Source organism: Carica papaya, chromosome 6 (assembly GCF_054855325.1).
Source record: "Carica papaya isolate Zhongbai chromosome 6, ASM5485532v1, whole genome shotgun sequence".
Taxonomy (NCBI): Eukaryota; Viridiplantae; Streptophyta; class Magnoliopsida; order Brassicales; family Caricaceae; genus Carica; species Carica papaya.
This window is the reverse complement of record NC_142314.1, coordinates 8,163,641-8,176,590: the sequence shown is the minus strand read 5'-3', so window position 1 is coordinate 8,176,590 and position 12,950 is coordinate 8,163,641. Positions and strand designations below refer to the sequence as shown.

Below are 12,950 nucleotides of genomic sequence, written 5' to 3'. Positions count from 1 at the left end.
GAACGTTGTCTCATATCGGACGGGGTATGGAGATTTTAAATATTTTGGCGCTCATACCGGACAGGGTATGGGGACGGCCCACTTCACCTTTATACCGGATGGGGTATTGAGGTTAATTGTTTGGCACCCATACCGGATGAGGTATGTGGACGACCCTGAAAATTAAGTTTATCAAGAGAATGGTTCACGGGTAGCAGAGACCCCTATGGATCCCCACGGATACTAGTAAGTTGATAAAAATGGGGTAACTGTTGTTTGATGATTGAAATGTAAAAGTATGATATGTACTATGTTACAGATTATATATAAATTTATGATATCTATGATGTAACGACCCCGAAAATTTAAAATGAAATATGTGTATTAAAAAAAGGTCAATGCGGAAGCGAAGCCAAAATTCGATTAACATCCCTTACACTAAAACCAAAAACGTGCTCAAAATATAAAAGATCAAACTAACTAAAAGAGAAATTCGAAAGTAAAGCTATGAATATGACTTTGGAGTCTTTAGGCGTCCCCTTCGTCGTCTTCTTGCGGAACGGGCTCGGGAACAATGTCTTCCTGATCTGAAATGATTAAATAAGGAATGAACTACACTAGCCCAGTAAGGACATCACGATATCTCACCGTCACGGAGGTAAAGGTGGGTAGAAAACACAAAAAGACCAATGGAGCATAATTTACAATAAACTCATTTATCAGTAATAAAACCTTTTACCATTCACTTACCTCGGTGAAATTCATAAAACAATATACGAAAGCAATAACATTATCATCATCATGAAATCATATAAACTGTGTAACATAATACTTATCACGCCTTTGCAATTCAATCATTGCACAATCACTTTTCCTCATTCACCAGCCTATTAGTATCCATGGGGAAGGGGTCCCGCTACCCGTTACCCTTAATACTTGTAATCAGATTCCAGGGCCGTCCCCATACCCCGTCCGGTATGGGCGCCAAAACTGTAAACCTCAATACTCCGTCCGGTATGAGGGTGAAACGGGCCGTCCCCATACCCCGTCCGGTATGAGAGACCACAATCCCGGTAGGGTCTCCTACGGACCCGGTCCGTCCACTATCTCCCAGGATATCTAGTCAGGCTGAGCACATCATACCATTATCAATCTACACAATCTTTCATTTTCCTTTTCTTCAATCAGCATCATCAATTCACATTTAAACAAGCAAACAGTAATTTATGCCAAACAGACAACATACAGCATCGGTATCTCAGTCATCCAGCTCATAATCAATAAAACAGTAAAATATGCACACAAACAAAGAAATGAAAACATCGGGCCTCATACTACATTTAAAACTGTAAAATATGCCAAATAACAGTTAACCAGCAAACACACAAGACTCGGGCTCCATTAGCGACCTCAAGCAATTTCACACATTCGTTGATTCAAGAATTACCGTTTTATCATTATTGAACTTTAATACCGTGATAGGAAATAGGGTGAGGGGTCCTTACTCGTTTAGGGGTCCGAACACGGCTTCACAGTGCGCCTACAAGCTGTCCCCAATTTTTCCTGAATTTTTTCCGGGAAACTGAAACGCACTACTGGTACCTGCACGTGTTCCAAAAAAATCCCAAGTTAGGTCCAGGGCCCCTTTCGGCCAATATCGCAACTCCAGCACGGCGGCTCCGCCGTGCTCCGGCGACGGCGCCGCCGCTTGCGGCTGCGGTTCGCCTCGGGTTGGCCGTTTTCGGCCGAATTCGGCCACACTCGCATTGGCTTCTGTGAATAAACAAACCCACGGTCCTCGGGGGTCCAAAAAATTACGGAAAACCGAAGCTTACCGGCGGCGGTGCTCTCGGGTGCGGCGACTCTCCGGCGAGGTTCGTCTTTTGGTGATTCAGCTCTGGTCAACCTGTAGAGAAAAGAATGGTGATCACGGTGATATAAAAATTGCATCAAACGGAGGCCGGGAAGGGCCTCATCGGAGGCAAAAACCGAGGAGGGACGCGGCGGCGCCGCTGGCTTTCGGCCGAGTTTTCCGGCCGTTTGGCCGGGATTTTGGCTCCGATTTGGCCACTGGGGAAATCAGCGTGGAAAAACGAGTCTGGGGTATGAAATTTACCTCGATCGACGGTCGGAAATCTCCCCGGTGCGGCGGCGGGTGGCGGCGGCCGGCTTCTGGTTCGTCTTCTCCGGCGAGGGCAGGCGGTTAGGGTTTTGTGGTCTGGTGTGGGGGTTCTATTTATACCCTTTTGCCTTTTGATCTTAACCGTCCATTTTGATTTAATCTGGGCCGTCCGTTTTGATTAAATCTGGGCCGTTCGTGCGATTAAATCTGGGCCGTCCGTGCGCGCGATTGATCTAGGCCGTCCGATCGCGCGCACGCGGATCGCCAACGTGGCCCGTCCCCGGTCGACGTGGTTTTGCCACGTGGCAGGTCCTGGTTGGCTAGGACTGCTGACGTGGCTGCTGACGTGGCACGCGTTTTTTTTTTCCCCCCCTCTTTCCGGGCATTACATATGATGTTATTATGGGTCATTTTTTATAAATTCCACTGAAGTAAGTGGACGGTAAATGGTTTGATTATTGATAAATAAATTTACTTGAAACTTGTGCTCCATTGATTATTTTTGATTTTCTACTAATCTTTACTTCTGTGACAGTGATATACTGTGATGTCTTTGCTGGGATAGTGTACCTCATTCTTTACTTAACCATTTCAGATCAGGAGAATTTGGTTCCCGAGCCTGAATTACAAGAAGACGGCGAGTAGATACCTAAATGTTTATTAGTTTCTTTTATAGTCTTTCATTTCCAGTGTTTTTCTTTTAGAAGACTTATTTTCGGTATTATTAGTACATTTAAGTTATTGTGTAAGAGGTATTAACCAGAACCTTTTATTTCGTTTTCGCACTTATATTTTTTATATACATTTTTTATTAATTTCTGGGGTCATTATAGTATATCTTTGTTGTGCGGCATATACGGTGAGTTTATTAATGCATTTGATTTTAAATCCAAATATTTTCATTTTAAAACAGAAGGTTTATATAAAACAAGTTTTTATTTATTTATCTTCTAAAAAATCAAATATTCTTTAAATAATCTTTTATTTCATAAATACATGGTGTATAGTAAAGGTTTTATTTCATGTTATTTTCAAAATTATTTATCACAAGAAAAGCTAACTTTTTGGAATATATCATCTTTTTTTCTTAATTTTTTATTCATCTAATGAAGAAAAATTAAAATTAATAATTGTTTGAAAAATTTATATTTTATTCTTATAATCTATTTTAGCATTTTTTTATTAAATAATATTATTAAGTATCAATTTATAATTAATTATTTTTCTTTTTTTTTTAATTTTTAATTATCGAAACCCCTATTTTCCTTTTTTTTATAAAAAAAATACTGTTTTCTTTTGCGTTCAATTCTTTACTAAAATTTATTAAAAATTAATGAAAAGGGACAAGTAAAATTATTGGATATTTTACGTGGTGCACGACTTTTGTATCTATTATACAATTTTAATAATCCATTATCATATTTAATTTTAAGATAAGTAAAATTGATTTATAAATGAATTTAAATTATAATATTAAAATTTAAATCATCACATTATAAAAAAAAAAAAAAAACAAAAAAATTTTAACCTATATTTTCTCAATATATAATTAAAGAAATTCTCTCTATTTTATTCGTGTAGCCAAACGTGTGAAATTTGTAGTATAAGCCTCACTGACGTGCCACGTTTCAGAATGGAACAAACCCAGGCAGGGGCTAAATAGTAATTATATAATTAATTAAAATAATAATTTTAAGCGAAATACCATCACTATCCTCTTTTAGCAGTTATTTATGCTTGCCTTTTCATATTCAGGTACATTCTACATAGCCCACCACCATTATGCAAACTCACCCCTAACTTTGACAGACAACACAAAATTCTATAATCTACACACACATGAAGACTACGAATCACGCCATGACTCGATTCTCTGTGCAAAACCCGGGGAGTTCTTCCCATTGACTCGACCTTGATTCACTGAGTCACCACCAACCTATTCTTTCAGATTCCTTCCTTCTTTGCCTATCAAATCTGAGGCAAATCAAAATCATCGCCTTCGTTGCTGTTTTCGTTTTAGGTTAATTTTCGAGACATGAACAAGAGAGCTAGAACCAACCCCGATAAGGCTGTGGTGAATGTTTGGCAACGGGAGGTCGGTGAGCTCTCCACCCGGAATTTCGCACACCGTCTCGGCGCCTCCGAGGTCTTATCTTCCATAACCTTATCCGCCCTTTTTTTTTATTGTTTTTCTATCTAGTGATCTCGTTTGAAGAATCAGTTCTATTCCGGCTATTGTTATTGCTATTATTATTTTTGAGAGATCTTTACTTCGATTTTGTGTTAATGTTAGTTTTAACTTGGGGAATTGAACCTTAATGCTAATGTCAGCTAGTTCTGATTAGATAGACTTCATGTTTTAGGATCTTGTGCTCCGGCTTGAAATTTACAAGAAGCTTGAGAAGCACAGAGGTTGTGTGAACACAGTAAGCTTCAATGCTGATGGCGACATATTGGTTTCTGGTTCTGATGACAAGCGGGTCATGCTTTGGGATTGGGAGACCGCACGTGTTAAGCTCACATTCCATTCTGGCCATCATAACAATGTTTTTCAAGCAAAGATCATGCCTTATTCTGATGATCGCAGTATAGTTACATGTGCTGCGGATGGGCAGGTGGATAGCTTCTTTCTCCAAAAGCAATATGCTTTATTTAATTAGTATGGGATGAGCAGTCCTTTTGTTAGATTGTTTTCTGGTATCTGGCTCATTGATATCTTATGATCTTCGCCATATTACTTGGCATTTCTTTGGTTCAGTAAGTTTAATCTTGTTAAGGGGTCTTACTTGTTAAGGTTGAACTTAGTTGATTATTTTGCCGCATCTTGTCTTATAGCAGCCTCCTTTAATCACATCTGCTCAGAAGGAATGGCCAATATGGAAATTGAGGAAGTTTTTCGTCTTAATGTGAATTCGATGAATTGCAGGTTCGGCATGCTACAATTCTGGAAAGTGGAAAGGTGGAGACTTCATTGCTGGCTAGACATCAAGGACGAGCTCATAAATTGGCTATTGAACCTGGAAGCCCTCATATATTTTATACTTGTGGTGAAGATGGATTAGTTCAACATGTAAGTCTTGATTCACTTTGATAATTATGGTTGCTAGTTATTCAGTTTGTTTTGGTTGGGACTATAGGTAATGTTGAACGCTTGGATCATTCACAGTATATTTGATGGCAAAAGCTTTTGAGAATTGATAATCAGATTCTATTTATAATTTCTTTTCCAACTTTGTGAAACTTCCAACAATATATAATACCTTTTCTGGAAGGGTTTGGGAAGTCGTAGATACTTGTATCCTTGTTGTAGCCTGATCTGGATGCTAAATTCTAATCCTGCTGAATGTTATGACCTTCATAACATTGTTGATACTTTTTCAGTTTGATCTGAGGAGTAAAGCCGCCACAGAACTTTTCACATGCCATCCCCTTGATGATAGGAGGAGTTATATGCCGGAAGTTCATCTAAATGCAATTGCAATTGATCCAAGGAACCCAAATTTCTTTGTAGTTGCAGGATCTGATGAATATGCCCGACTCTACGATATTCGTAAATATAAATGGGATGGTTCAACTGCATTTGGTCAACCTACAGATTACTTTTGTCCTCCACATTTGATTGGTGATGAGCATATTGGAATAACAGGCTTGGCCTTCTCTGATCAGAGCGAGCTTCTTGTCTCATATAATGATGAGTTCATCTATCTTTTTACTCGCAACATGGGATTGGGGCCTAATCCTATTCCAACCTCTCCTAAGTCTATGGGCGATGCTAGTGAATTGGAATCTGATCTTCCCACAGCAGCCTCACCATCCAATGTAGATGCTGATGAACGAAGTACTCCCCAGGTGTATAAAGGACACCGGAACTGTGAGACTGTCAAGGGTGTAAGCTTCTTTGGGCCTAAATGTGAGTATGTGGTGAGTGGCTCTGATTGTGGCCGGATATTTATATGGAGGAAAAAGAATGGAGAGCTCATTCGTGTAATGGAAGCTGATAAGCATATTGTGAACTGCATTGAGTCTCATCCGCATACAACAGTGCTTGCTAGCAGTGGAATTGAGAGTGATGTCAAGATATGGACTCCCAAGGCCATTGAGAGAGCTACTTTGCCCAAAAATATAGAACAGGTATGCTTTGTATTTTGAGTTAATTATTGAATATCAAAATTAACATGTTTTTAGTTGCATTCGAGTTTGAGGTTCTTATAGACACTTTCCAATTTGAAAAGATTCGATGTTGCTGAAGATATTGAATTTCTTCTATCGGGGCCCTGCTTTCATGACAGTGTAACAATGAAGAAGTTAGTTGTGTACCCCAAATTACACTGAAGTTAAAAGTTTTAAGTCACATAGGATATAGTTCAAATAAGGTCATACATTTAGTTCTCTATCGTTCTACAGTATTTTATAATTAGTCAAGAGATCTTTCTCATTAAACCCCTGATAGCTAAACCCAATCCCATGGGACTTTATTTGGGCTTGAATATCAAAATATTCTTGGGATCCCAGTGGACTAGTGGTAATTTTTAGCACAGTTGGGTACTCTAATTAGGTCCCTTCATAGGCAAAGGTTTGGAACGATTCAATTTTGTGCCTTAACAATATTTGATGATAAATGGAGACGGATTTACAATACCCATGCATAGATTGTATGGCAGCAGAGGAACTAATTTCTCTGCTGTTACTTGTTAGGAAAAGGTTCCATTCCTTGGTCGCATTCGTTGCTTTCAAATTGGTGATATCAGTGATGGTGATGGAGATTACTTCTATTATGATTATGACGATGTTTTTGATGATGATGAGGAGGAGGAGGATGGTGATGAGGATGAGGACGATGATGATGGTGATGAGGATGATGATTTCTATGATGATGAGACTGATTATGAGGATATTGATGATATTGATGATGACGATGATGATGATGATGAGGGTGATGACGCCGATGATATGGATGGTGATGACAGTTTTGATACTATTGCTGCAAGTTAGTGATGATGCTAGTAATGATGACTGATTTTTCACTTTCTGTTCCAGTTCAAACCTAAGTCTCGGGGCTGGATGTACCGTATATCCTCACCCCAGGAATTGATGCTGCGCTTATTCTCGGTGCACAGAGGGAGGACTAGTCAAGAGGATAATGATGAGAACTCAGCTGCAGGTCGGGATCTTCTAGATCTTATATTGACATTTCATGCCAACAGTGATCATGATGCTTCTTTGGATGATGGAGATGCTGTCAGTCATGAGGATCTATTTTCTTGAGTAAATACTTTTTAAACCTTTCGACGCATAAAGTGATAGAAAATGTAAATAACTTCGGTTTTGAATGTAAACAGTATTGGATGGGGCTTTTTACAATTTTATAATTCTATTTCATTTCTAATTGCTTCTTGTTTATTATTGTTATTTATGATAGTGGTTATAGTTTTAAAGGAAGTTCATTTTCTCCCTAATTAAACTAAGTCTAGATTTCCAGTACCCACTTGAATTTCCATTTGATCAAACCGCTAGCAGCCATGATGAGTTCCTTCATGCAGTAATGTGGGCAGGCACAATTGAATATTAGGTTAGGGATTAAGATGAAATGAAATGAAATAAAATAATAAAAAAAGACTTAATTTTTGTTTTGTTTATAATAATAAAATTAATGGCATTTCCTTCATTCTCATTTCTTATCCATTCAAACAGAGTCCAACTATGACAGAGAATCCATCATTATGACTACGCTTCCATGCTGCTATTTGTAGTTTTGTGGCTTGAAACAGGAGCATCAGCCCTGATCATAATACTCTGAATGAAAGCAACCATCTGCATAAACATTCATTAGGTTTCTTACAGTTTCGATGTATGTTAACAACTATAAAAATAGACAATATGTGAAATATATGTAGTTGTATGTGTGTATGAACATATACCGATGCAAATCCAATGCACATAATGCTGAAGCCGGGGAAATTAAATGGTGGTCGTTCAGACAAGAACAGAGCTGGGGGATTGGGAGAAAGAAAATGAAATTAACCCACATGATATACGTTAAAGATATATATATATATATATACACATAAAAGAAGGAAGTTAGTTATCTGATCAACCTGTGAGATGACTAAAGATCAATGGAGAAATAATGTTGGCAAAGGAACTTATTCCCGAGATGCATCCTTGCACCTTTCCCTGATCAGATAAACTTTAAATCATCAGAAAAAAAAATTTAATCAGTTTTCAATTCGTGATTACATCACTAATTTATCAGCTGAAAAAAGAAGAAAAAAGAAAATTTCATGAAGCCTTACCTGCTCAGCAGGGCCAACTTGTTTTGATGCAATGCTGCGTAGCTGCAAACCGGAAAAAATTCCATCACATGCTATAAAGCAATTTAATAGACAATATTTATCTTCAGTGCGGTAATGGATGATAAATAACTCACAATAGGGCCTGTAAAAACAACAAAAACAACTGATGTGGTAATGGCATACGGAACCTGCGCAGAGACATGAGCTTGAAGAAGGTTCATATAACAAAGTGTGTGTACATAAAATTAAATGTGGGGAAAAAATTGGGTGAGAAATTACCCAAAATGACCATGATATGCTGTAAAGAAAGATCTGCGTCATAAAATATGAGGTAGAAGAAACTTGAGCTCCATGAAATTGGAAAATATAAACCAGTAAAAACATAAAGAACGTACAAAGGAGAGTTAGATGCTCACATTTATGGAGCTAATCAAGAGTCCAATTGAAAGCAGCCATTTTTCTCCTATTACTGGTGCTAAGATGGGCATGAAAAACAGCTGTAACATTTATACTATATCATCTATCAGGAATAAACATTTTAAGCTAATTGAAAAACTTTACTTCCATAGAAAACAACTGAAAAAACAATTAAACCTGTGAAATGGTGGCTGCAACACCAGAAATGAGCAGTAAATCAGCAAACTGGTTCTTGGTGAAATGGAAACGAGCCTTCAAGAAGTACTGTCAAGGAGTTTGAAAAAAATTTAGAATTTAAAAAATAAAAGAGTTGATTAAATTTGGGAGTAAATTAGATTTCTGAGTATACTGAAGAAATCGAAAGTACCAGTAATGAAGCTTGCATGCCCCCATCTGCCAGACTGTTGAAGAAGGCAACAATTAAAGCCTGTGAAAATGTTTTGCTGCAACAATCTCAGTCAAATCAACATTAGAATTTCTAGTAAAAAAAAAAAAAAATTACATTAATCTTTTTTATTTATTTTAACATGAACAAAGTAAAGAAGAGGAAGATGATGTTACCTAGTTTTTAGCAAATGGGAAACTTCTGGAACTGATGGAAACTTGTTAACTTTATGAGTTTGAGTTTCAGTAACATCTTGTCTTTGTTTTAGTATTGGTTCTAGTAAATCATGATCAGGTAAACTTTCCTCCAGGAAGATTCTCATGTACACTGCTGCAACCATTGACAAAAGAGCTGCAACCTGAAGTCCAATATCAAATTTTTTATTAATTAGATAACAAATATATGCGAATCATAATATAATTTTGTAACAAAAACATAAATAAATAAATACATACTCCGACTTGAACCCACAATGACTTATAAAGAGAAAGAAGCATCAATCATTTAGTAATCAATAATAGAAAATATTAAACAATAATCATGACCTTAAATGTTAAGTCACTGGAAAGGAAACGAGCTGCCAAGGTTCCGAAGACGAAGGAACCAGAACCTACACCAGACAGAACACCAAATGCCAATGTCCTTTGTCTGTCTGAAATCTTGTCTGCCTGCACCCAACATCATGCATTATCATCTTTCTATTAAGATTGAAGTTATACAAAAATTCAGTCTCAATATGTAAAAGGAAGAACGATGAAAGGTGAATTACCAGATAAGCAAGAGCCAAGCAGTGAATGCTTCCTTCACAGACCATTGCAGTGAGAGTCTTGACCACATAGTATGCAAAGAAGTAGTTTCTCTTTCTGCTGTAACCTAATATAGCTGCAAATCAATATGGAATACAAATTAAATTATTAAGATCCTCATTGTCAGCAAAGTTCTCATTTTTTTTTTTTTTTTTCTTTTGGAGAAATTACCGAGAGGGATAATGGATAAAGCCATGGGTATTGTGAGCAAAGTCTTTCTTCCATATTCGTCAGAGAGATTCCCAATTAATGGCATCATTACCATCGTCCCCAACCCAATTATCTGCAACATTAATTAGCCAAAAAGCAAATTCAGAGCGTATTTGATCACAATACATTTGTTGTATTTATTAACCTAATTCTAGATGGTTAAAATGTTAAACTAATTAACTAAGCTAATCTTAACTTGGTACTTAATTAAAATTAACCCAGTCTTAATTTGGAATTGAAAGAATGAATTATAAATCCTATTTATTATTTCAAATTCACATTATTTTAATTATATATGAAATTTTACATTTTAAAAAGATATTAATGTTTTTTTTTTTTAAAAAAATCCATCATGTGTTTATTTGAATTGATTATAGATTTACAAATAAATTTTTTTAAAAAATTTAAATTTATTTAATAGAATAAATTTTAAATTTATGAAAAAATAATATTTTTATGATTTTTATAACAAAAAATTCTAAAATTATATTGTGTAATGAAAATCTAATATTTTCAATGAGTATAGATGTTAAATTTGTATTTCATTAATTTAATATTTTAAAGTAAAAGTACAACAATGATAATAATAATAATAATAATATTATTATTAGTAGTTTTATATTTAGAATAATTAATAATTTTGTTAAACAGATTTTAATTTAGTGTGGCATAATTTAAACAAAATATACAAAAATATGTCTTTATTATATTTATATTATTATTTTTAAATTTATTTAATATTCTCAAGTGTTTGTATAAAATCACATATTTACTTTTTCCAACCATAAATATATACGCATATGACACTTAATAATAATTAAAATAATAATCGAATTAATTATCTTTTTATTTATGTGACTTTTACTCATTACATGAGATCATAGTTACTTAAGTTTATATTTATTAATAGTTATATTATATGTGATTAATATTTAATAAAAAAAATTGATTTAATTTTATATCATTAATTACTATATATATATATATATTCATTCAAGTAATTTAAAATTATACATAAAAATTCTAATATTAACAATCCAACAATTACTAGTAGAAAAATCTAAAATGTTTTTTTAAAAGTTAACAAATCTTAGAAATATCAATATTAATTTATAAATTATTTTTATATAAAACACATGATGGATACGTCTGTGTAATATACATACATATATTCTATATCTATATATATATATATATATATATATATTGTAATGTGTGAGTACTCCATATATATTAGATGAGTACTGTTATAAATTTTTTTTTAAAAAAAAATTGTAGGTATTTAGATGGTGACTGGGTATCCATCAACACTATACGGCTCTAAATTTTGTATATACGAGTGGAAGTATTAATCGTGCAACTAAAAAAACTACCATATTTTTATATGAATTTAATATTTTTTAAAATTTTATTTGGAAATTATTAATAATGACCAATAAACAAACCTGAACCTTAATTATTTTTTAAACATACATTTTTTAATTAACTAAACCAACTACTGTAGATGATTAAAAATTTTTAACCCATTTTTAGTGTGACTGGTAGGGTTTAACCGAGCTCTTCCACAAAACAGAGAGAGTGAGAGAGGTAAAGAGTAAAAAAGAGAAGGTGAAGAAAATTTACGGCTTGTTGGAAGGCAGAGAGGTAAATAGCAAGAGAGCATTCATCTTGACCTGGGCAGACTGCACTCATGGTCACATCAACCATGGCTGGAACCACCATGAAACTTCCACACCCGCACATAAATACTGTTACAAACAGGTGCCCTGACCTTCTCAACCTCATCATCTCCATCTCTCTCTGCTTCCCTCTCTCTCTCTCTCTCTCTCTCTCTCTCTGTATGTGTATGTATATATATCTGTGTACAGAATCTCTTATAATACCATACTCTCTCTCCCTCTCTCTCTCGATATACATATATATGTTGCAAGTGGACATAAACGTTTATTTATAAGTGCGTTGGAGTAGTGGCATCGAGGAAAACTATAAACACTCCAAAGTGTGTATATACGTGTGTTACCAGATTTTAGAACGAGACACGTCAATCATCTTTTACTTCGTGTTGGTATTCACTATTTGGACTTCATACTTTATTGGTGGGGGGGTCGATTAATCTTCATATCCAACTCTAAATTCTACATACATATACATATATATATATATGTGTGTGTGTGTGTGTTGTGTAGAACTCTAAATTCTGTTCATACACGAACACAATAATTCAGAATCTAATAGAAAATGATCAGTTGATGGGTCATTTCGTATGTCTAATAAGTGATAATTAATTTTCTAATTCATCATAAATTAGCAATGGTAAATATGAAATTTCACTAAATAATATTATATTATTTAAAAAAAGTGTATAAATTAATTAAACTATTTTTTATAATTAAGTAAAAAAAAAAATCTCTTACTAACAAAGGTAAAAAAGCATGTCATAACCTTTTTATCTTGATGGAGAAACGTTTTTCAGCCGTAGTTACCAAATCTTGAAATAATATGAGGATGTCATTTTCTGTTAATGAGGTTTTCAGTCCACCTAAAACCAAGAAAACAAGCAAATTAGTTGAATTAAGTGGCCCCGTACGTAATACCTAGTTTGGGTAATTAGTGATGATTCCAGGCCAATGTAGCATAAGCATACGTATTAATAAAAATTATATGATTTAATAAAATAAAAAACATACATTTATTAGATAATATATTTTATATTATAAATTTAACTAAAAAAATTATTT

At 34.7% G+C, this 12,950-nt stretch overlaps 2 protein-coding genes across 8 annotated transcripts; one reads left to right on the top strand and one right to left on the bottom strand.

Annotated features, from left to right (window-relative positions):
- The first annotated feature begins 3,851 nt into the window (after positions 1-3,851).
- LOC110819031 (Transducin/WD40 repeat-like superfamily protein) lies at positions 3,852-7,487 on the top strand. Of its 4 annotated transcripts, XM_088221968.1 has the most exons (6): positions 3,852-4,247; positions 4,465-4,716; positions 5,028-5,171; positions 5,483-6,232; positions 6,797-7,058; positions 7,139-7,281. In XM_088221968.1, the coding sequence occupies exons 1-6, from the start codon at positions 4,137-4,139 to the stop codon at positions 7,147-7,149; spliced, it is 1,530 nt and encodes a 509-aa protein (XP_088078094.1). In that variant the 5' UTR covers positions 3,852-4,136; the 3' UTR covers positions 7,150-7,281. The 4 variants fall into 4 exon arrangements, with proteins under 4 accessions (XP_088078094.1, XP_088078096.1, XP_088078093.1 ...); XM_088221970.1 differs by having other exon boundaries at positions 6,911-7,281; XM_088221967.1 differs by having other exon boundaries at positions 6,797-7,281.
- Positions 7,488-7,707: 220 nt separating this feature from the next.
- On the bottom strand, positions 7,708-12,309 carry LOC110819077 (uncharacterized). Of its 4 annotated transcripts, none has more exons than XM_088221971.1 (14): positions 11,836-12,309; positions 10,174-10,285; positions 9,966-10,078; positions 9,742-9,864; positions 9,373-9,554; positions 9,179-9,254; positions 8,989-9,075; positions 8,811-8,891; positions 8,674-8,706; positions 8,529-8,599; positions 8,395-8,436; positions 8,197-8,288; positions 8,020-8,090; positions 7,708-7,912 (listed from the first exon to the last, which is right to left on the bottom strand). In XM_088221971.1, the coding sequence occupies exons 1-14, from the start codon at positions 12,148-12,150 to the stop codon at positions 7,826-7,828; spliced, it is 1,485 nt and encodes a 494-aa protein (XP_088078097.1). In that variant the 5' UTR covers positions 12,151-12,309; the 3' UTR covers positions 7,708-7,825. The 4 variants fall into 4 exon arrangements, 2 of the variants coding, with proteins under 2 accessions (XP_088078097.1, XP_021903851.2); XM_022048159.2 differs by having other exon boundaries at positions 8,197-8,275; positions 8,529-8,582; positions 11,836-12,306; XR_015821352.1 differs by having other exon boundaries at positions 7,746-7,912; positions 8,197-8,275; positions 11,836-12,308.
- Between the last annotated feature and the right edge of the window lie 641 nt (positions 12,310-12,950).

Bases quoted from the DNA above. Each gene is read 5' to 3' on its own strand.
- LOC110819031 (XM_088221967.1), top strand. From the start codon at position 4,137: ATGAACAAGAGAGCTAGAACCAACCCCGATAAGGCTGTGGTGAATGTT. The intron at 4,717-5,027 runs GTGGATAGCTTC...GATGAATTGCAG, and splicing joins CATGTGCTGCGGATGGGCAG to GTTCGGCATGCTACAATTCT. The intron at 6,233-6,796 runs GTATGCTTTGTA...GTTACTTGTTAG, and splicing joins TGCCCAAAAATATAGAACAG to GAAAAGGTTCCATTCCTTGG.
- LOC110819077 (XM_088221971.1), bottom strand. From the start codon at position 12,150: ATGTCCACTTGCAACATATATATGTATATCGAGAGAGAGAGGGAGAGA. The intron at 9,255-9,372 runs GTAACATCATCT...AGATTGTTGCAG, and splicing joins TCCCATTTGCTAAAAACTAG to CAAAACATTTTCACAGGCTT. The intron at 9,076-9,178 runs GTACTTTCGATT...ACTCCTTGACAG, and splicing joins GCATGCAAGCTTCATTACTG to TACTTCTTGAAGGCTCGTTT.